Here is a 23,908-nt window from a genome sequence, read left to right on the forward strand (position 1 = left end):
TTACTAAAGTCAAGCAACACACTTAAGTTCTATTGGAAAATTTGTGTAAAATTTTTCCAGAAGAATCCTCTCTCTATATAACTAAATATAAAATATTTGTACCTGTACCATTGCGTTGAAAAGTAATTCAGAAATTTTTTTGATCAATATTCTCAAGTTCTGAAAAAGTGTAAATTGTATTTGTCTCTTTGAAAGATAATTTTATCAGAAAATCATTTAACTATAAAAACAAAATAATGCTCTAGAATGGTCTCACATACTTGTGCTTTAACCTTCTTGCCTGCTGCTGCACCTGTTGGTGGTTTCCATGTTTCTTACTCAAACTTCTCCAGTGTTGGAGTATTAAAACAAGAACAGCTCTCCTGGTCTAAATTCCATGACTAGATGCTAGCTCAGGTGAGGAGCTTCCTTATGGCAAACAAAACTCTTATAGTCAACATTGTCTTCAAAATCCACAAGTGGCCCAGCCCTGTTTTTAACACCATAAAAACTACAAAAACAAGACCCACATCAATCAGAATGGTATCCACTTGAAAAGAATACCCTAGTACCACATTGCAGATACAATCACGTTACCCCAGCCCAAGACCTTGCTGTTGGAGATGACTTTGCCTCCTGCTTGAGAAACTGTATCAAGACACTGAGATTGCTGGACCAGCAACATTCATTGGCTGCCAAATTGAAATCAGGATTTTTTTTTGCTCTTTTTCTTTTAATATTAGGAATTCCATTATGTTCCCTGCATTTGCTGCTTGTCTAGTCAATAATCCTGGTATATTCTTCACTCTCTGCTAAAACATACATCCCTATACTCCTATATCTAAAGGGAACTATGGTAGAGGGTACTACCATCTGTGCTAGTCTAAACATCAATGCAAGTTATTCTTTCTCCAGGGTATAATAGTCTCATAAATTCTACTCCTAATTCTCACTTCCATTTTGCCACCACAACTTCCCACCCTGCATCTCTGACCATGACCACAACTACCCCTTCTGAGTTACAAATGCCAGCAACATTTACATACATCTTACTGAACAATTTCCTCATATCCTCCAACAATGTAGCTGCTAGACCCACCACCTTAACCAAGAAATGCACCAAGGTATTATTGTCATAAAAAATATAACTTGTATTTTTAACCTACTTTATAACACAACCAGATATTGTTAGAGATTCTGGAAATCCCATTCTTCTTCTTGGCTAATGCCATATAACACGGGACTTGAGTATGGACTCACCTATAAGTACTCCTTGTACTTCTGCTTGATTTCTTCTATTTTGCTCTCATAATAAAACATTTTCTATGCTTAGGGTGACTTATGCACTAACTAGTAAAAGTCTTTTGTACCATTTGGACCACACAAATACCAAAAGAATAGAGTTCAAAATGGATGTAAAGGTCAATGAGTCAATTTTAAGATAGTTCTTAATCTTTTTAAATTGTTGTCTAGATCCAGTTTTAAGGGCCTTATTAGAGGATGGTCAGTTCCCTTTCTTGAGCAGTTGATTAAGTTCACACTCTGACTGTACAAATGGAATTATGCAGGCACTCATACTTCTGATCATTGCGCACCAACCCACATGGTCCCAGGATCAAGTACCAGACAAACAGAAACATCCTCATAGAGAACTGTGCATAGGAACCTTGGAAATTATTCAAATTAACCAATCAACAGGGATCCCTTGAAACATTACTGCATCCCTCTTGCCATATACAAACTATCCCTTACAGTTGTACTTGGTGTTACCCATTCCTCTCAGTGTGCACAAATCTTGTGTGGCCCTATATGTCAGTCTTCTCTGTTTTGGAACACTGCCTTTCATCTACTCAAGTATCTGTGTGTTATGTCCTGCCATCAAAAGAATCTTCAATTCTTCAATGAGGAAGATCTGTTCCTTTCTTCTCACCTAGCTCCTGGTGGTTTGTTACAAATTTTGGTGTTCATTTCCGTATTGATTTGTCTGATCTTCATCATTATATGCTATTCTCCTGTCATCCATGCCTGTGTCCAATTTTTCTCTTTTTATAAGGACATCAGTCATATTGGATTAGAGCCTGACCTATTCCAGTATGGCCTCATCTTAACTAATTACATCTTCAGTGACCATATTTCCAAATAAGGTGATAGTCATAAGCACTGGGTAACTTCAACATAAGACTATTGAGGACACACAGTTCAACCCATAACATGTAGCTTTATTAAAATCACATATATCCTATGATCTATCAACTTCGTTCCTAGTTATGTACCCAAGAAAATGAATTAATATGTAGACAAAAATATGCACAAAACAAAAATATTTATAAAATATGTATTTTATTGAATTAGAACAATCAACTACACAGAGGAATTGACAAATATTATGGAATATTAATGCAAACAATACAGCACACTATTAAAAATAAACTGTGTAAAGAATTTGATTTACGTGGAGTTGCAACACTGGCAAGTGGTGATCAAGTCAGAGTGGTGTTTATCTCTCACGAAGAGAAGTTGACAGAGAAGGAGCATGAGGTAACTGCTTAAGTAATGAAGATGATCTTACCTTGGTTTTGGAGGTGATTATCTTATGGACTGAAGCTGTACACTGAAGATTTCTTCCGCTTCCCAAAAGGCTATTTCTTAAATGAATTGCCCTACAATTTCTCCTGTCTCTCCAGTGCTATCGGAGAACCAGTGAATTATAAACATTGGCTTTTCAGCTTAATCACTCAGTGAAACTTGCTGACATTTCCTGTCCGTGGCCAATTAGCCAAAAATATATAGAGGAAGAAAAGGCAAAATGGTAAGGGGAAAAATGACAAATGCTCCTGTTGAGCTGGGAGTAAACAAAGGCAAATAAAAGAGAGAGATTCTCTGAGACTATCTATTTATTCACAGTGAATTGGTGTTAAAGTAGAAACTCATTCCAAATGCTTATGCTGCGGAGGATGTCCACTCTGAAGTTACTGATATCCTTCATTATCGTGGTGTCTGGTAAGTCTAATGCTGAGATATTTTCGGCCAAAAATGAAGCTATTTTCAATAGTGATAAGGAATCTCTTGATCCATTCATAATATGTTTTATTGTTTGTCCAGTAGCAGTGATGAATTTGTGCATTATCCTGCAAACCTGATTAACCTTACTTGTTGTCCTGTAGAGTCCAGAGTAATACTGGAGGCACTGGAATGGAGTGAACTAAAATTCTGTGGCTAGACAAAAAGTCTTTTTTTTTTGTTTTGGTTTATATTTTGTTGTCTCATTTGCATTCTTTTTTTCTTTGAACTTTAATGTTGATTGAAGTGGAATTTTTTTGTCCTTTGACATTTCAATTATTTCTAGCATTGAGACTAAGAAACTAACCTCAAATTTCTATTTGGTTTTTAAATTTTAAAATAGAGGCTAGAAATTTATGGGCGTAATTTGCTTTAGGAAATGAGGATAAGAGAATGTAAGAATGTTTAAGTGATAAATAATTATTCTAAGTCAATTATTTCACTCCCAAGAGTGCTCTTTATAGAAATGGAATCTAAGAAGCTAAAACAGGTAGAGCATATGAGCAGAGTGGCTGTGTTTAGAGCAGGTTAGGCAGTCAGAAATAAACCTTTGAATCTTTCTGCCTTTTCTTGTAGTGATCCCCAAAATGTTCAATAATATTCTGAGAAATACCAGCTTCCACATTACATCTAACTAAGAGAGAAGAGAACTGGTTCATATGAAAAAAGGGGAAATCCAGGCCTAGGAAAATAGGAAAGACATTGGAGAGGTAGGAACATTTAAGATGAACTCAAGAAAAGCGGAGAGCAAATTTTAATTCCTGAGAAGGGTTTGAGAAATATTTAAATTTGGTAGGTTTCTGGCGGGAAACAGATGGTAACAGAAAGGTGTAACTGTTAACGTAATTGACTCTTCATTGATTAGAGTAAAAGAACCATGAGATTGGGCCATCCCGTGGCACAGCTGTTGAGCACCATGCTGCCAGGCTGTCCGCAGCCTCTGCAGCGACTTCGACTCCCCACCGGCTGGGGAGAACCCCACATGGCGCAGCAGACCTCTCCTGCCTCACCCGCTGCTACCCTCAGCAGTGTCTGCCTGTTCTGCTCCCCGCTCTGGCTCTGGTGCATTCTCTCACCCCCCCCCACCCCCGCCACGCTTCTGACCTACCCCAGTTCTTGTATAAAATAAATAAATAAATCTTTAAAAAAAAGAACCATGAGATTGCTGAAAGTATTTGAAAAAGTTAAAACATCGGGTGATTATAAAAACTTTAAAAAATATATTTTAATAATTCATTTTAGAGAAATTTTATGTTCCCAGGAAATTGAGAGGAAGGTGGAATGATAACCCACGTAGCTCTGACCCTGCCCATGCCCATTATCAACATCTCCCACCAGTGTTATATTTGTTGAAGTTGATGAACCTGTATCAATACATAATTATCACTCAAAGTCCATAGTTACAGAAACTTCACTCTTTCTGTAATAAAATCTATGCATTTGAAAAAAATCCATAAAAGCATGTACTCATCATTATTGCATCATACAAAATAGTGTTACTGCTTTAAAAATTTTTCCTCCTCTCTAAACCCTGGAAACCATAGATTGTATAGGGTCTCTATAGTTTTGTCTTTTTCAGAATGTCATATAGTTGGAATCATACAGTATATAGTCTTTTCAGATTGACTTCTTTCAGTTAGTAGTATGTATATAAATATCTTCTATGTCTTTCATAACTACACAGCTCTTTTCATTTTAATGCTGAAAAATAAATTCACTTACCTACTGAAAGGCATCTTGGTTGCTTCTGAGTGTTGGTAATTATGAATTAAGGTGCTATCAATTAGATTCCTATTTAGGTTTTTGTGTAGACATATACTTTCAATTCCACTGGCTAATTATCAAGGGATGTTTTTGCTGGGTCATACTGGTAAGAGTTTAGTTTTGTAAGAAATCATCAAATTCTCTCCAAAATTTGCTGTACATCATACATTTTTTTCAGCAATCAATGAAAATTTGTGTTGCTTCACAAATATTCTTCCCTGCATTTGGTTTATCAGTGTTTTGAATTTTAGCCATTCTATTAGGTATATAGTGGTATCTCATTGTATTATTTTGCATTTCCCAGATGACATATCATGTGAAGTGTTTTTTCGTATGTATACTTGCCATCTTTATATCTTCTTTGGTGAGTTGTCTGTAAATGTCTTTGGCCCATTTTTAAATCAGATTGATTTTCACTGGGTTTCAAGTGGTCTTTGTATATTTTGGAAAATAATACATCAATATTATGTATTTTACGTATATATGCACACACATATATATATCCTTTATAAGATATATCTTCTGCCAACATGTGACTTGTCTTTTTGTCTATTGACAGTGTCTTAACAGAATAGAAATTTTTAATTTTAATGAAGTTCAGCTTGTCAATTCTTTTTTCCATGGATTGTGCCTTTGGTGTTACATCTAAAAAAATCATTGCTATAGCCAATTGATTTAGACTTTTCCCTATGTTATCTGCTAAGACTTTTATAGTTTTGCTTTTTATATTTAGTTTTATGATCCATTTAGAATTAATTTTTGTGAAGAACATAAGGCCTGTATTTAGATTCTTCCTTTTTTTTTTTTTTTTTTTTTGCATGTGGATTTGTGATTCATGGTTGTTCTAACACCACTGTTGTATTAACTAGGCTCCACATTATACAAAGTTTGACTATATTTATATGGGTTCATTTCTGGGCTATATGTTCTGTTTTGCTGATCTATTTGTCTTTTTTTTTTTACCAATACCACATTTTTTTTAAATTTTATTTTTATAGTCCCCATACAATTGCAACCCCTTATTTTGACCCCAATCCCTCCATTCCCCGCCCTCCCCCCATAGTGTGTCTCTGGTTCATAGTTGTTTGTTGATTTTGATTTTTTCTTTCTTATAGTTATTCTTTTTCCCTGTCCCTTATTTAGGTTTTCTAGATTCCTACTATGAGTAAGACCATCCAGTATTTTTCTTTTTCTTTCTGGCTTATTTCACTGAGCATGATCCCTTCCAGCTCCATCCAATACCACAGTTTTGATTACTGTAGCCTTATAGTAAGTCTTGAAGTTGGTATCAGTATTCCAATTTTAATATTAAAAGTTGGCTATTTTGGAACTTTTACTTCTCCATAAAAACTTTAAATCAATTTGTCAATAGCTACAAAATAACTTGCTGGGATTTTATTTGGATTGCACTGAATCCATATATAAAGTAGGATGACATCTTGAAAATATATCCCTGTTCCTTGCTGTTATATATAAAAAAAAATTGACTTTTTAATAGTAATTTTATGTCTTGCAATCTTGCTATAATTACTTATTGGTTCTGTTTTTATTGGGGGAGGGGAATTCTTTTAGGATTTGTATACAGTTGATCATGTCATGGGCAAACAATGGCATTTTTATTATGTCTCCCAAATCTTTATAACTTTTACTTACTTTTCTTGTCTTATTGCATTAGCTAAGATTTACCTTAGTTTGACTAAATGTTTTTTCTGCATCTATTAATGTGATCATATGATTTTTCTTCTACAGTCTATTGATGTGATTAATTTTCAACTGATGAAAAAGTCTTGCATACTTGGAATAAATCTATGTATAATTATGTATATATGTATAATCATTAATCATTATGTATAATTCCATATAATTTTTGATCATTATCTGCCACAGACCAGCTCAGCGGTGGCGGGAGATCGAGACAGTCTCAGGGTTGAGTGAGAACGAGCAAAAGGTGGTCGAAGGAATTAGGGCGAGGGACAAGAAAGAATGACACACAGACACACTCAAGGGAGAGTGAAAATCTGAGTGCGATTTATTGAAAGCAGTCTTCTCTTTTTATACATTTTTACAGTAATTGCTTCATTATGTTTCGCACAGTATGTGGTTAATCATTTATCAAGGTATACGTGAATGCCGTGACATATAACATTACATTTTGCTTATTATTTTTCAAGAAATCAAGAATAAATCAAGAACATTTCATATTCTACCCTCCTCGATGGAGGTTTGTTCTAGATCTTCTGATTCATTGTTATGATTGTACTTTCTTATCATCATTCTATTTTTATATGTCCTATATTTTACTATTTATCCTCATAATTGTATTTGGCTATATTGTTTACTACAAGTAATAGAACCTGTTTCCCATAATTGCATTCCTTCACTATGAGCCTAGTAACTGGTAATGATTAACAACATGTTTTGGTGGTGCCTCAACAACTCCCAGGCCTGTTTGTTCCAGTTATTTTCCATAGATGAAAAGGTGGGAACCATTAAATCCCCTCGGGGACTGCGCCTGTCTTAGGTTGTCAGAACCTGCTTTCTGATCTTACCCGTCATTGACTGTCCAGTCCAGCACGCAGGGGCAGAGGGCTAATTGTGCCAAAACAGCACAGCCACCCAATATTAATGCGAAATTGTGGCAATTGTAACATTGCTCTCAGGAGCCGCCACAATTATCTATAATTTTTTATACGTTATTGGATTGGATTTGATATTTTGTTCAGAATTTTTATATTTATGTCCGTTGGAGATATTGGTCTGTAGCTTTCTTCTTTTTTTTTTTTTTTTAGTTTCAGTCCAATTTCTCCATATTCTCATTGACATAGTATTTTTATCCTTGATTATAACTATCTGAATGGGAATGAAATTATATCTCACTGTGGTTTTTGTTTATCTTCCCCTAATGGATGTTAATATACTGGGCCTGCCCTTAGGACAAAATTTTTAAGAATAGGACATTACTCAAAGTCTTTCTCTTTTTTCACTTGTTAATTCTGTTCCATTACATGCTCTTGCTTGATTTCTAGTACATTTAGATAGTTGTTATTCATATTTTGTTCAGAGATCACAGCTAGTATTTATAGAAGTGTTTGTTCTTGAGAATTACTCAACCCTACACAAAAACAGAACCCTGGATAATCATTTAAGTCTAAAACATTTGGTTGTTTTGTGGCTGAATTTTAACTGAAATTTCTTTTATTCTTAGGGCTAGGGAAAAGTATCATCTTTGGAAAAATAATTTGTGTATATAGTGATATTTTTAAAAATGTGGCCACTGAATTCAATAAGGCAGAATCAGAAAAGTTTTATTACATTTCATTCTCTTTTATGGTTTAAATTTTACATGTTGGGTCTCCCTGGTGGCTCAAGGGGTTAAGACACAACCTATGAAGCTGTCTGCAGCCATTGCAGCATGTGTTTGTTCCCCGGCCTGCCAGGGAGCGACCCACATGGCACAGCAGATCTCTCCTGTCTTGCCTACTGCTCCCCTCAGCAGTGTACTTTGTTCAGTCTGTCTGTTCTTTTCCCCAATCTGTCTCTGGTGAATCCTCTCACCCACCCCCCATGCCTCTGGCCTGTACCCCAGCTCCTGTATGCATAAATAAATAAATCTTTAAAATATTTTTTACATGTTATTTTATTACCATTTGATGCTCCCAAGTGCTTTTTGTATCTTGGAGTAAAGTCAGTGATCCATATTCTGAAGTTCTTCTCCTTTTCTTTCATCCTCTGTATTTGTGTGGAGAATCAATGGGTAAATTGAACTCTGTTATGTTCTCTTAAATTTTTTTGAGAGCATATTTTCCTTTTTATAAAATTAACTCTTTGAAAGCACTTTTACAATTTTCTTTTATAATCTACATTCAATAATTCTAGTCTCCAAATATCTGATTCATTCACCAATTCCTATATTTGAAGTTCAGAGACTTTATTTCTCTTCACGAAGGCAATGAAAAGGGAATTATCTTATTTTATGATTTCTTGTTTTGTGTGTGTGTGTGTGTGTTTTATGAACCTGGGACTCATGATTATGTGGCTTAAGTCAAAGAATGGGCTTGAGTATGGAAAATTGATGAAGGGGCATGAAAACTGACCTGGACATTCACTCACTTTTATCGACTGAATGTTTGTGTGCCCGCCCCCCCGCCCCCACACACACCCCTATGTTAAAACCTGAATTCCTTATGTGATGGAATTTGTAATAGATCCTTGGGTGGAAATTAAGTCATAAATGTAGATGGGATTAGTACACCAATAAGCGGAGACACAAGAGTATTCTCTCTCTCTCTTTCTCTCCCTCCACCCCTCTTTGTGAAGATACACTGAAAAGGCAGTCTGCTACAAGTCAGGAAGTGGGCTCTCACCAGATTGTCTGTTCGTGTCTTAATCTTAGACTTCCCAGGTGCCAGAACTATGATGTCCGTCTCTAAGCTCCCCAGTCTATGGTATTTTTACCATGGCGACAAAACTGACTAATTTATCCTCAACACAGATTAACTCTTGAATTGATTATATCGGGCAAACCATATCTTCTTTGGCTCCCCTTCTAGTTTTCCCCTAAGAATACTACGGTTTCTTTAGCTTTTATGACACATCCTTCAGGTCAAGGTCACTTGGTTGTCATTCTAGTCTTGCTACTGTTTATGGTAATTATATTTACCTAATATTTCACTCTTCAGTGCTGTCATTTTTCCTCTGGTTTTATAGAATTCTATCTTCTTTGTCTTTAGAAAACTCACTTCCATAGCAACTTCTCTCGTTTTGTTTTTTTTTTTAAGATTGTTTGGTTTATTTATTTTTTGTTTGTTTATTTATTTATGCATTCAAGAACTGGTGTGTAGGCCAGAGGTACAGGAGGGTGAGAGGATTCACCAGAGACAGAGTGGGGAGCAGAACAGGCAGATCCACTAAAATACACTGCTGAGGGGAGCAATGGTCAAGACAGTAGGGTTCTGCTGAGCCATGGAAGTTAGCTCCCTGGCAGGAGATCGAACTCCTACTGCAGTAGCTGTGGATAGCTTCATAATGCTGAGACTTAATCCCTTGCGCCACCATAGAGGTTCAACTTCTCTAATTTTCAATCCTGCCCTACAAAAGACAAACTGTCATTTAGTTTCTTTCTTTTGTAAAAAAACTAATTTAAGAATTTTATATATTTTTATATCATTTTTCATTTTTGTACAACCACTTAGTTTCTTAATGATGCTAGGTGTTTTTTTTCCCTACCTACCCTTATTTAGTGTATTTATTATTTCTTTAGGCAAGGAAATGTCTTCAGGAATATCTAGAAAATAAAATTAATTTCTGGCTTCTTTGGATTAAATTCATTCTAGCAAAATTAGATAAAAATGCAAGACCCAACTAATGCTATCTATTAGAAATGCATAAGAAAGAACTATTAGAAACTTTAAATGTAGATACAAATTGTTTAGGTTAGAAATAAAGAGATGGAAAAATATATGCCATGATAATACTTATCAAAAGAAAGATGGAGTTGCTAAATTAATATGAAATAAATTAATTTTTAGACCAAAAGAAGTACCAGAAACAAAGGACATTTCATAATAATGGAGTCAATTCAGTAAGAGTATGTAACCACTTCTAAATATTAATGTACTCAATAACAAATCTTTAAAATATGTTAAGCAAAAGCAATGATAGAACAGCTCAGGTTTGGAGTTGATTGAGGGACTATGAGTCTGTTTTGGTAATTGGAGTTTGTCTTCTGCTTTTTCAACTATAACTCTTCTACTTTTTACAGATCAAGTGAGAATTTAATATACTGACCACCTGCTTTACTTCTAGAGACACCATGATTAACCAGTCAATCCCGTAGATCTCTAATAGTCAGACTATTCTGATTACTGCTCTTTAAAATTACTGCTTTGACTAAACTGCCCATTATAAAACCATACTCATATTGTCTTTAAAGATAAAGTACTATCTATCATTTGGCCCTGTCACCCCAAGATCCAATTATCTTTCTTGTATTTAAGGGTACAATTTCGGTGGCAGCAGTTATTACCATAATTTCTGACCTTACAGAGAAGAGCAACCACAGAGCTCTTAAAGGATGTTGGGGTTTCCCTCACAAACTTGTTTCTCACAGTCGTGGTGAAAGTTCACCCAAGGTAGATGAATGGGGCTTACATGATAAATCCAATCTCTTTAAGCTTCTAGATGTCTTCCCCTAAGGAGATCAAGGCAGTTCTGACATTGATTTTTATTTAGTTCAGATGATCATTATGTCCATGTTTCAGTCCAACAAATTGATGACTGTTCGAACTCTTTCTTAGTCCTTAAGCATTGAATTAAAAATCTCTGCCTTGTAGACCCATATTAATAAAAATAAATTGGTTTAATATCACATTTCTTTCACTATTATGCCACATCACTAATATCTATTTCCTCACATTTTCCAGATTCATAACTTAATAAATTGGAAAGAAATGCACCACCTTGTGGGTCATACTTAGTGTCTCACTTTTGGAATCTTGTTGGGATTTGATTCTAGCTATAGGTCTAGAAGCCAAGAGAAGCAAGGGGAGAAAGTCCTGAGGAGAACAGCAGTGTCTTTCAAAGCATCTACCTTTACAGGGAAGTTATTATATGTTCTTCAAACAAAGCCGGCTTGACCTCTTCAGACAGGAGTAGAAGATGGCTTCTATAGGTAAAGAAGACTCATCAGAATTTGGGAGTGTGATGCAACCCAAATCATTTGGATCTGTCCATATACCCTAATTCCAGTTTTCAGGATCACATTTCTACCTACACTTTAGAGAAGACACTGCAAGTTTAGGAATCCATTGTAATTTGGACACATAAAATTTGCTTTTTCAGAAATATGAGAAATCTCACATTGTTACAGGAGATAAGATTTACTTTCAGCGAAGACAGAAATTTTCTGGTCATTGTCCAGAGCTTAAGCTGGGAATTTGAAGCACTGAACTCATCTTCCCCATCCTACTTTCTCCAATGTAGTTAGGAGAAAGCAAACAGTTTCATTATACTAATGTGTACTAAATTAACAATAAATGATCACCCCAGACTTGATTGGGGGTATTTAATAGTGTTATTTCAACACAATTCCTTGTGTTATTGCAAATAATTGAGTTATGCAAATGTGGAAGGTGATAAGTTTGGAATTTGGGGGTAGACCAGTAGGCTGAAAACTCATGGGTAGGAGATAATGCTGCAGAAATGAGGCAGAATTTCTTTGGGGAAACCTCAGTTTTACTCTTAGATACCTCAACTAATAGGATGAGGCCCTCCAACTTTACTGAGGATAATATCTATTACTTAAAGTTAACTGGTCTTCTCGTCTTATTTTGTTATTCCCGCCTCTTCACAGGAAGGTCAATTTCACTGATTGGAAGTAGAAGTGTAGATGTTAGCTATATCTATAAAGTATCTTCATAGCAACACCTAGCTCACTGGTTTGGTTGAATGGCTGAGTACTACAGTATAGCCAAGCTCAAACATGAAAATAACCATCACAGGAGGATATGTTATTCTCATGTGCACATGAGATATTTACTAAAGTAGATGATAAAATGGGCCATAAAGCAAGTCTTAATAAATTTGAACTCTTCTAAATAATTTTTAAATAATGGCTCTAGTTTATTGAGATCAACAAATGGGTTCATGATTTCCTACCCCCTCATCACTGGCCTTGGGGAATTTGCTTTACTATTTTGTAAATTTAGCTATACATTTGAAATAAGGGTTATTATAGTTCATATTTTAAAGTATTTTTTTTAGGAAGAGAATTTTTGCCAATCTTTTGCATAATAGTTTTAGAAATGGAACTTAATTCCCGGGCCCAGTATTCTGAACTCTCCCACTGATTAAAGGTAGGCATGTTTGGCAAAATATGTGAGATCCTGATTTGTCATAATGACATTGATCAATCACTTATTCATAGTTGTGTAAATCAGTTACCTAGTTATGTTACCACTTCTGTTTTTTTCTCATGTAAATGCTTTGTTAACTTTTGTGTTGTTAATTTAGGAACTAACATTGTTTTGTTATTATCTTATATGAAATCAGGGGATTCTGCTTCATTTTAGTAAACATTTCCTATTTTTCTCCATATTTCTTCTCTGAATATTTTCTGATTGCAGGTAATAATACATCCCTGGTGACAGAAATTAAGAACCAGCAAATGCCACCTATTGACAGTAAAGGGCTTATTTATTTATTAACCAGTTGTTTGGTAGGGTTGGATCATTGGCACAAATATTTATATGCTCATTTGAGCTGTGAAATTCTATTCACAATTGCTTGAAGATTACACAAGGATCTACTTAGCCAGTTTAATTGAATAATAACAGTAACAACAAAACCCTACAGATTTTTTATTATTACTGAGGAATATACTAAGAAAGAATAGAGACCACAAAGGTAAGGAAAACCGAGTCCTCCTCCCCAGTGGTCAACATAGTCTTGTCTTGGAGGCAGAGAAGTATACCAAGAATTATATTACAAGCAGAATAAGATGAGTGCTATAGCAAAATTGATGCAATAGAAAGTCACTTTTGAGATAGCTCTAGGAGGATTTCATAGGGCAAAAATGATGGGGAAAGGAGATTAAAGATTCATTGTAGGCTAAGGTACAAGGTAGAGATGAATGGGATTCAGCCAATGGAAGGAGTCTGAGGTTCAGGAGTTTAATATGCCTGCTGTGAGAGGTGAGCATGGAAAGTCAAATTGTAGTCAAATAGTGGAAGATGGTAGGAAGTGTAATGATGAACTCAAAGGAATTGCTGAACGAAGAGTATAAAATTAGAATTTATAAATAATTCCAGTAACATTTTTGATGGGAAAAAGAGACTAATAGTTTAAATGGTAACAAAAGGAAAGTCACAAATATACAACATGTGGAGAGAAAATAGACATAACCATGAACATGGAGAAAACAAAGAAACATCTGAGAATATATTGCAGAAGTCATTGTTATTAAATAAAAAAAAAATTTTACATAGAAACAAAATTTTCTAAGGGAAAACTAAATTACCAACTTGGCTCAAAAAGAGATAGTAACTGGGCCTCCCTGGTGGCGCAGCGGTTGAGCACTGTTTTGCGAAGCTGCCTGCAGCCTCTGCAGCACCAGTTCGATCCCCGGCTGCTCCCCGGCCACCGGAGGAAGGTCCCACTTGGCGCGCAGACCTCTCCTGCCGCCCACTGCTCCCCTCAGCAGTGTGCTTCGGTCCTTCTGCCTGCTCTGCTCCCTGCTCTGGCTCTGGTGAATTCTCTCACCCTTCCGAGGTTCTGACTGCACCCAGTGCTTGTATAAATAAATAAACAAAATAAAAATAAATCTTTTAAAAAAAAAAGAGATAGTAACTAAGCATGAACAGGTTAATAGTCATAGAAGAAACTGAGAGTTATTGCCAGAGAGTGAAGCTAATTATCTGGTATTGAGAAAGTCAAATTCACCACAATTAAGCATTTGCAACCCAGCTCAAGTTCTCAGAAAATTTTGGTGTCATATGATTTTTAACATAAGTTGTAGACATTCTGAGAGGAAGGGTCACCTTTTCTTCTTTCTGATTTCCCTCTTTTGAAACGGGAAAGGCAATCCTATGCTTGTCCTACTGCTATATATTTTTTTAAAGATTTATTTATTTTTATACAAGAGCTGGGGTACAGGGCAGAGGCAGAGAGGATCCTCTGGTGAGAGGATTCACCAGAGACAGAGCGGGGAGCAGAACAGGCAGACTGACTGAAATACACTGCTGAGGGGGCAGTGGGTGAGACAGGAGAGGTCTGCCACGCCATGTGGGAATGTCCCTGGCTGGCTGGGAATCGAACCCACGCTGCAGAGCCTGTGGACAGCTTCACAGCACTGCACTCAACCCGCTGTGCCACCAGGGAGGCCCCTATTATATTTTAAAAGCACATAACTTGTTTGGTTTTACAGGTCCACAGTTGAGGAATTTTTGTCTCAGGATGAATTCTACCTCTAGTAATTGTCACCTATCAATATATCTAATTTGGATAATATTTAGATAAACTTTGGACTTTAGACTTTACCACTGATTCTGTAATGAGTTAAGACTTTGAGGGATTATAAGCTGTAATTAATGTATTTTGCATGTGAAAAAAACATGGATTTGGATTTGGGGAGGCAGGTGTGGGAGTATTTATATCCTCACAAATTCATAAATCCTCACTTTGGAACATATATATATGTATATATATATGTATCTTTTTATAGGTCACTTATATCTCAATAAAGTGGTTAGTTTTTTTTCTAAATTACTGTCCTTTAATGTGTATAACATTAGAGGCTATTAGTTTGCTAAGATTGCTATAACAAAATACCACAAACTGAGTGGCTTAGGCAACTGAAATTTATTGTCTTATCAAGGCGTTACCATGAACAAATTCCTTCTGAGGGCACCAGGACAGAATTTGTTTAAGACTTTCTTCTATCTTCTGCTATCCCTTTGGTGCTTGTGGTACCATAAATCCAATTTAATATGGTGTCCCCCTGTGTGCATGTCTCTGTCCAAATTTCCCCATTTTGTAAGGACAAAAGTTATATTGGATTAGAGGTCTACTCTAGTGCCCACATTTATCTAATTATATCTGCAATGACCCCACTTCCAAATAAGGTCACATTTTGAGATACTGGAAGTAAGCACTTCAGCATGTGAACTTGTGGGGAGACATAATTCAGTTCATAGCAGGCATTAAACAGCATTAAAGTAATGGTATTATTTATTAGCACACAGCATACACACCATCAGTTTCACTTAAGAATGTCTTTGATGAGTCAATAAAATGATCAATTTTATGAAACTTTAACATTTGACTGCCACATTTTTAATAGTTCATGTGATGAAATTGGAAAGACATTTTCTTGCATGCAAAAGTATGATAATCTTAAGGAAAAGCACTTGATTTCAATTACATTTTTAGATCTGAAATGGGTAAAATATTCATTCAAGAAAGGTTTTTATGTGACTTCAAATAAGACTATTTTGGAGGAATTGACAAATGTTTATTATTCTCCTTTTGTGTGTGTGTCCAGTTTACAGTTTCCTGCCTGTACAAGTGGACACAAAGGTGGTGCTCTCCTGCCCACCTGTCCAGAGCAACCTTATGTGGGTAGTAACATGGAGAATAGCCCTCAGAGACAAGCTTCTCTGCACCATAACCCACAGGACAGATACGAACAAGACTGTGGAAGGAAAGTGTACTGACCAGAGAATAACCTGGGCCTCCAGACCTGACCAGAACCCTGCCCTTCAGATTGATCCACTGTCCATCACTCATGATGGGAATTACACTTGTGAATTAACAACACATGTGGGGAATTTCTACCGTGGATATAGTCTCCAAGTGCTAGGTAAGGAACATCACAAGCTGAGGTATTTCAGGTAGCCAGATATGGGCCTGAGACAAACATCTCTCTAAATTCCATGTCCCCTGTGTTAAAACTGAAGCATTTTTCCTACTTCTCTGCAGTGGCCCCTGATGTGACCCTGTTTCAAACTGAAGCTAGAACTGCAGTCTGCCAGGCAGCTGCAGGGAAGCCAGCAGCGCAGATCTCCTGGACCCCGGAGGGAGACTGTGTCACTGAGAAAAAGCGGTGGGACAATGGCACTGTGACCGTCCAGAGTATGTGCCGCTGGGCAGAAAGGAATGTGTCTGCTGTGTCCTGCTCTGTCTCCCATTTCACTGGCAGCAATAGCCTGTCCATAGAGCTGAGTGAAGGTAAGAGCCTGTTTCCTTTAGAGTAGTGAATGTGATACCCAGACTTGAACTCTGAAGATTATTAATAATTCAGTACAAGTAAGAAACTTGAGCTCCTAATTTGTAGATATTTTCTAAATATTAACTGGGAAATGTATCAGTACGTTAGAGAAATTGCTTATGTTCCTTTAGCAAATGGAAGATTTAATTTAATAATTCCTTTTTTAAAAGATTTATTTTATTTATTTATTCATTCAAGAACTGGGGTGTAGACAAAGGTTTGGGGGGGCAGTGAGATGATTCACCAGATACAGAGTGGGGAGCAGAACAGGCAGATTTACTGAAACACACTGCTGAGGGGAGCAGCAGGTGAGACAGGAGAGTTCTGCTGCTCCATAGGTGGGTTAGCTCCCTGGCTGGGGATAGCTTGAGAGCGCTAGGACTTTAACCCTACATCACCAGGGAGGCCTCTAATATAATAATTTCTTGCCAGTATATTCTTTAAATATCTTTTAATGTGAGAAGCATAAAAATATTATTTTCTCATTTAGTGATCGGTAGACTTTTACCTTGAGATTATTGATATAAAATATTTTTTTAACTTTTTTTAAAGATTTATTTATTTTTATACAAGAATTGGGGTACAGGCCAGAGATGTGGGGGTGAGAGAATTCATCAGAGACAGAGTGGGAAACAGAACAGGCAGACGGATGGAGGTACACTGCTGAGGGGAGCAGTGGGCAAGACAGGAGAGGTCTGTCTCGCCATGTGGGTTTCTCCCTGGCTGGCCGGGAATCAAACTTGTGCTGCGGTGGCTGCAGATTTCTTCATAGGTTTTGATATAAAATATTAATAAATATATATTTACAATACTAAGCAGTAGATAAAAACAATAGTCATTTTCTTCAAGATTTTTTTGTTTCTTAGAGTAGTCAGCATTTCATTATCATCCTTAGTATAAAACATGTTTTCTTTTCTCCTCTTCCTTATCTGCAACCAATCTATCAGTTCATTTACAAAACATTTATTGAATGCTTTTATATGTTAAATTTGGTGATACAAAGATGAAACGACAAGGTCCATGTCTGCATATTGTTCCAGGCAGCATCATCTGATGGTTAGGAGTCTTTGACATGACATGGCTTCTCATTTACCAACAGTGTGAACTTGAACATTTATCTGTTTTATGAGAGTGATGATTCCCCCCTTATAGAAATAATGTATTAATTAAATAGATAATATGCATACTCAGCGCAGTGCCTAATACATAATCGGTAGTTAATACCAATTATTGACTATTATATTAACAAATATTAGTTATTAACAAACATTAGCTATATTAATATATTATCAATTCATTAAGCTGTTACATTAATATATATTATCACACTTATTACAATTACAATTATTATTAATATCATTATATCTGATTAATTATAAATCATAATATCTTCCATATTTATTCATCTTGGTGTGTTTTTGAGTTTTATTGAGATGTAACTTATATACCACACTATTTACCCATTTAAAGTGTCCAATTCAAATGTTTTGGTGTATTCAGAGAGTTGTTCAAGTATCAACACAATCAATTTGAAAACATATCCATTACTTCCAAAAAGAAACCATCTACCCTTAAGCTATCACTTCCAAATCGTACTATCCCCTCTAACTTTAGGTGACCACTAATCTACTTCCTGTCTATAAAAAATGTCCTATTTTAGACATTTCACATAAATGGAACCATATAATATGTGGCATTTGGTGACTGACTTCTTTCATTTTGCATGTTTTCAAGGTTCATCATGTTGTAGCATGTATCAGAATTTTCCATTATCAATCTTTATTAAGACCAGGCTATTCTTTTATACTTCATGTGTCTATACCTATGCATTTATCTCCAGCCTCACCTGACATTCCTTTCTGTAAAGCAAACATTCAGTTTATACTCTAAGCTCTTTTCCCCCTTATATGTCCTCAGAGGCCTTGCTTCATTTATTATTCTTGCTCTCTTTTGTTTATCTTTTCTGTTATTCAAATCCTTTCCCTAAGACTGATATATAAATATGCCTGTATTCTTCCTATGTTTAAAACTGGATTATGTGACTTCCTCATTCTCTTAGCTCTTGCCTTTTACTCATATCTAAGATTTACAAGAAATGCCTATATTCACTGTCTCTTCTATGTCACCTCACACCCACGTTTTAACTCATTCACATTCTCTGCATGGGAAATGCTCTGACAAAATACACTAAAGATCTCCTGGATGCCAAATAAAATGTAATATTTTCATTCCTTTTTATAAATTAGCTTCTCTGGAATAGTTGATATGGTTTCTCTTCCCTTCTCATTTGTTTTCCTCCCATTTTCATTAGGTTCTCTTCTCTAGTTAACTTTCTTTTTTCTTTTTTTCTTTTTTTTTTTTTTGTGAGATGCTCCACTGTGTTTCTTTAGCATGCATCTATCACCTGCAAGTTGCCAGGAGAAAAGCAGCATATTTATTTGAAACATATTCTATGAAAAAATAAAGTTTTATTAATGATGTGGAAGTCAATAAAACAATGTCAAAAGCAGGTGATATGACGTAAAACTAACTTTTAGGGTGGAAAGAGGTGCAGTTTGTGTTACTCTTTTTTTTTTCCTATATATCTCTCTAGTTAACTTTCAATCAACTTTTCAGTTTTCTTAGATTCCTTTTCATCTATTCATCTCATGAGGCAGGGCACTTCTGTGGGATCCATCATTGGTCCTCTTCTGACCTTTATTCCTAATCCCTGAACAATCTCATCCACCCCCATGACTTCAACCCTCTTAATACTCGACTGTCATTTGTATATTTTTAGCCTAGATTTCCTTCTGTAATCAAAACCAACTTTCAACTGGACAGATTCACCTGGATGCATCAAGGGCACCTCAATTTTCATATTCCTGAAATGGAATTCTTCTCTTCTGTGTATTTCTGAGCTCCACTCCTATATTTTATATCTTAATAAATGACTCAAGCCAGAAACTTGAAGACTCCCTATAACATCTCTCTTTTTATTCCCCATATTCAAAACCAATCATTATGTTTTGATGATTTTACCTTAAGGGATCATGCTCACTGAAATAAGCCAGAAAGAAAAAGAAAAATATTGGATGGTCTCACTCATAGCAGAAATTTAGAAAACCTAAATAATGGATCAGGAAAAAGACTAATTACAATAAAGTCAAAATCAAAATCAACAGGCAACTATAAACCAGAGACACACTATAGTGGAGGAGAAGGGAGTAGGGTTAAAACAAGGGGTGGGGGGTGGGTATTTTACAGGGACGATAACCAAGATGAAAATGCATGCATTGTACAAGAATGAAAAATAATGGAAAAATATCTATAAAATAAAAATTTTAAAAAAGAAAAAATACATCTTAAATCTGGACCTTTCTTTTATTACCCACAGCATTGGCTGAGCACATATTTTTCTCTCACCAAGATTATTGCAATGTCCTTTTAACAGGTCTTTTTGTTCCTAGATTACCTCCCTTCAATTTATCTCCTAAGCTATTGCCAGAATGACTGTTCTAAAATGAAAAGCATACTAATCCCCTACTTAAAAGCTCTCAGTGACTTCTCTTTGCATTGTCAAAGCCAACCCCCTTTGACACCCTCAGCTTGCTGCTCTCCTTAGCCTCAAACCTGTATGTACCCATGCATATGTGACTCTTTGGGGCTTCTCAAAAGTGTTATGTTCTTTGATTTCTTTGTTCAGTTTCTGCCGCTCCACAATGAACTTCTTACTCCCATACTCTCTCTGCTATTCCATTCAATCAATTCCAATTCAAGTTTTAAAACTTAATTTTGTTCCTCTGGGATAATTTTCCCTTGCCCTGCAATTTGGTTAGCTATTCCACTCTGTGCTCAGGTAACACCCATGTCCGTCTGTCAAAGCATATCCATAGTCCTGAAATTGACTTCCCACTCTGAGACTCCCAGTTTAGTCTAAGTTTCTTGAAAATAGGAATCACATCTTTCCTTTTGTTATCTACAGGGTTTGGCACAGTACCTGACCCAAAAAAATTGTAGAATTAGGCTTAGATTCATCAGACTTCATCTCTATATTCTCACTCTACACTTCCAATATGACTTAAGTTAACTCAGCTTCAGATTTTTCTTAATCTATTTACTCCTGTTGCTCAGCAAAGTTCAGTTCAAATCCCATGTCACCTTGATCTCCAGTTAGAGTTGATTAGATTTATAATTTGTGATGCTTGCTTAGGGATGTTTGCTCTTTAGTAAGTCATCTCTTGATTTGTATAAATCTAACTGTTCCAATTAGATTGTGACTTTCTGAGAGCTATGACCATTTCTTCTTCTCTTCCAGGGCCTAAAGGTTGCCTGACATTCTTCTAGTTTAGTATATGAGCAGGTTATTTAATGATGGCACAACTCTGTGGTTTTAAGAGTCAGACTTGTACTTAGAATTCATATTCTTCTAGCTATCATTTCCATAAAAGACTTCAGAATGATTGTCTTAATTAGTCTCATTTTATCATTTTTTAAAAGATTTATTTTGATTTATTTATGCATATAAGAACTGGGGTACAGGCCAGAGGTACAGGGGTGACAAGATTTACCAGAGACAGAGTGGGGAACAGAACGGGTAGACCTACCAAAATACACTGCTGAAGGGAGCAGTGGGCAAGACCAGAGAGGTCTGCTGTGCCATGTGAGTCAGCTCCTTGTTTGGGGATCGAACTCCTGCCTCAGTGGCTGGTGATAGCTTGATAGCACTGAGACTTTAACCCCTGTGCCACCAGGGAGGCCCCAGTTTCATTTTATCTTTTAAACAATTCTCTTGAATAAAGGAATATAGGAAGACATAAAATGCCTTATTGAGGGGATTATAGGATAAAATCACTTCACTGTTTGAAAGTATTATCAGATAGTGCCCAAATATGAGAAGTCCTGCCCCCAAAGAGTATTGTTTACACAGAAAGTTAGAAAGTACAATTCCTGGGCCTCCCTGGTGGTGCAAAGGGTTAAGACACAACCTATGGAGCTGTCCACAGCCACTACAGCAAAGTTCAATCCCCGGCCAGGGAGCTACCCACATGGTGCAGCAGGCCTCTGCTGTCTTGCCTGCTGCTCCCCTCAGCAGTGCATTTCAGTCAATCTGCCTGTTCTGTTCCCCTCTGTCTCTGGTGAATCCTCTCACCGCCCCCTCCAACTCTGGCCTGTACCCCAGTTCCAAATGCATAAATAAATAAATCTTTAAAAAAAAAAGAAAGTACGATTCCTTTTTTCTTCTTATAAAATTAAGAGGTATTAGCAGTGCTTACTATATCTTTAACATTCACTTATCAAAAAACTAGCATGCAAAAAACACAGACATGGTTCCTAGACCATCATAAAAGAATAATATAGTAGCACTAGAAGTGTAATCTAGATGGTATTTTAATTATCATAGTCTGAACTTTTAGGACTATTTTAAAAGGCTCTTTCAAACTACTGACTTTTAGTTGTTTGTTAGAAGAACCGTTTCAAAGATTCTTCCACTCTGCCTGTCTTCTGTGTTTGAAGGTCTCAGAACCACAGGAAATGTAGTGAGATTCCTACTGATATTTCTCTGCATAAAATTCTGTCTTTTTTTGGTCATCCTGGTCATCGTGGGATCCGTCTCCTTCCAGAGGATCGTTGGTTGCAGGTAGGAAATGAAGAGTGAAAAATATAGTTTCATTAGGAAGAAACATCATCATGTGACTGAGTTCTCAATGTCTTGGGAAAAGCTTGACACACTGTTGTCAGGTTGTGTTTGTTCCCGCATCCTTGTCTTCCCCATAGAAACCTTGTTGGCAGCTGAGAGCCCAGTTCTGTACTTCTGCTTCTTGGTAGCTTCTTCCTAAGAGAGACCCTGTCCTAGACAAAACTTTGAGAAATACGTGAGGGAAATGAAGATGGAGTTTAAGTGTTTACTTCCCAGTTTTTCTGCTTCTGAGGTCTTGTACTCATTCCTAATTGCATATTTTGTGTTTTTTTCCTAGAGCATGAAAATAAAAAAAGTCTGAAAGACAACTTAGATTTGATGAGATATCACAAAAAAGCAGCCAGTCTTCAAAATCAGTCTTCAAGTTCAACATCTAGCTCAACTGCTCTTGTTGCTCTTTGATAACTTTTTGTTTATGAGAATCAATGTGATAGTTGGAAAGGTCTGTTTCATATTCTTAGCATACATACTTACATATACACATGCAGAAGCTTGCTGTCTGTCATCATAAATGCTTAGAATGACTCAGTTCTTATTTGCAAATAAGAAATAACCCCACTTCTCACCCTAAAGAGGAAGATGACTCAGCAAAAGGCAAATAACAATGCTCTGCCATTTTTCTACATGGAGGGGAGTGTGTCTTTGGATGGTGCCTCCATCTGACTTGTTTCCACTATAATCAATGTTGCAGTGGCAGTAGCCACTATAAACACTGCCTCCAGTCAGTAGGTAGCTGACCTTGCATTTCATACCTGAATAAGTGGCCAGGATTCATTTTTAGCAGTACTTACATTTTTGAAGAAATTAGATGTTGATTCCTAATAAGGAGCTATTATATTCATTGGCAACTGTGCTGCAACTTTTAGAGTGTCAGTGTCTCAATTCTCTTTCTAATCTGCACTCCAAGTTAGAATGGGTTAATGGTAGTAAGAAAAAGAGTTTTGATAAACCCTAACATCTTCTAGAGTCCCTGTATACTGGACCTATCTTCACCTACACTGAGGATGGAAGCTACTCACTGAGGTGGAAAGATGAAAGCATCCTGGATCCAGATGCCTATGGAGTTGCCATTTTGAGCCTAGACTACCTACCTGTACCCTTCTTTGTATGAAAAAATGAACTATTTTGTTTGTGCCACTATTGTTTTGGGGTTTACTCCAGATGCAGCTGAACTTAATCCTGATTGATACAGATACCAGTTTGCTAATCTCAAGGTTAGCTGTCCATCTCACAAAAATAGGCTCTGTTTGATTCATGTGCATTTTCATGGCCCGTTTTCTTTCTTTCTTTTGCAATAATGAAGCAGAGGTAACTTCAGAAGATAGTAATCATAAATATGAAGCCATCTATATGACGGTTGCAGAAGGATTGCTGGGTACATAAGCTCAAGGGATGCTATGGGCTTATGGGGTGTGTAAGATCATTTAATAGTCAGTATCTCGACATATGAGGACATATGTGCATGGATCAGAAAGATATCTGTGTTATGTGCTCTTTGAGAGGTATGTACAGAAGAAGCCGAAGGACTGAAATCAGTGGGGCTCTATTGTGTTTTTCCACTTGAGTGGCGCCATCATTTTTGGAACAGATTTATCTGAATGCATGTTCCTTCTCTGTTCTAGTCCCATTGCTTGATTTTCTGGATGCTGTTACATTGGAAG

General features: G+C 36.4%; 1 protein-coding gene across 1 annotated transcript; it reads left to right on the top strand.

The window, feature by feature from the left end:
* The first annotated feature begins 2,933 nt into the window (after positions 1-2,933).
* On the top strand, positions 2,934-22,649 carry LOC119258125 (cell surface glycoprotein CD200 receptor 1-like). The gene is made up of 5 exons (XM_037526621.1): positions 2,934-2,979; positions 12,927-12,983; positions 15,842-16,159; positions 16,279-16,527; positions 22,525-22,649. Exons 1-5 carry the CDS (start codon positions 2,934-2,936, stop codon positions 22,647-22,649), a joined length of 795 nt encoding a protein of 264 aa, XP_037382518.1.
* The last annotated feature ends 1,259 nt before the right edge of the window (positions 22,650-23,908 follow it).

This window comes from Talpa occidentalis, unplaced genomic scaffold, assembly GCF_014898055.3.
Source record: "Talpa occidentalis isolate TD23 unplaced genomic scaffold, MPIMG_talOcc4v2.1 talOcc4.4, whole genome shotgun sequence".
Classification (NCBI taxonomy): domain Eukaryota; kingdom Metazoa; phylum Chordata; class Mammalia; order Eulipotyphla; family Talpidae; genus Talpa; species Talpa occidentalis.

Excerpts from the sequence above, each read along its gene's own strand:
- LOC119258125 (XM_037526621.1), top strand. The coding sequence starts at position 2,934 with ATGTCCACTCTGAAGTTACTGATATCCTTCATTATCGTGGTGTCTG. Across the intron at positions 16,160-16,278 it reads ATATAGTCTCCAAGTGCTAG|TGGCCCCTGATGTGACCCTG; the intron begins GTAAGGAACATC and ends ACTTCTCTGCAG. Across the intron at positions 16,528-22,524 it reads GTCCATAGAGCTGAGTGAAG|AGCATGAAAATAAAAAAAGT; the intron begins GTAAGAGCCTGT and ends TTTTTTTCCTAG.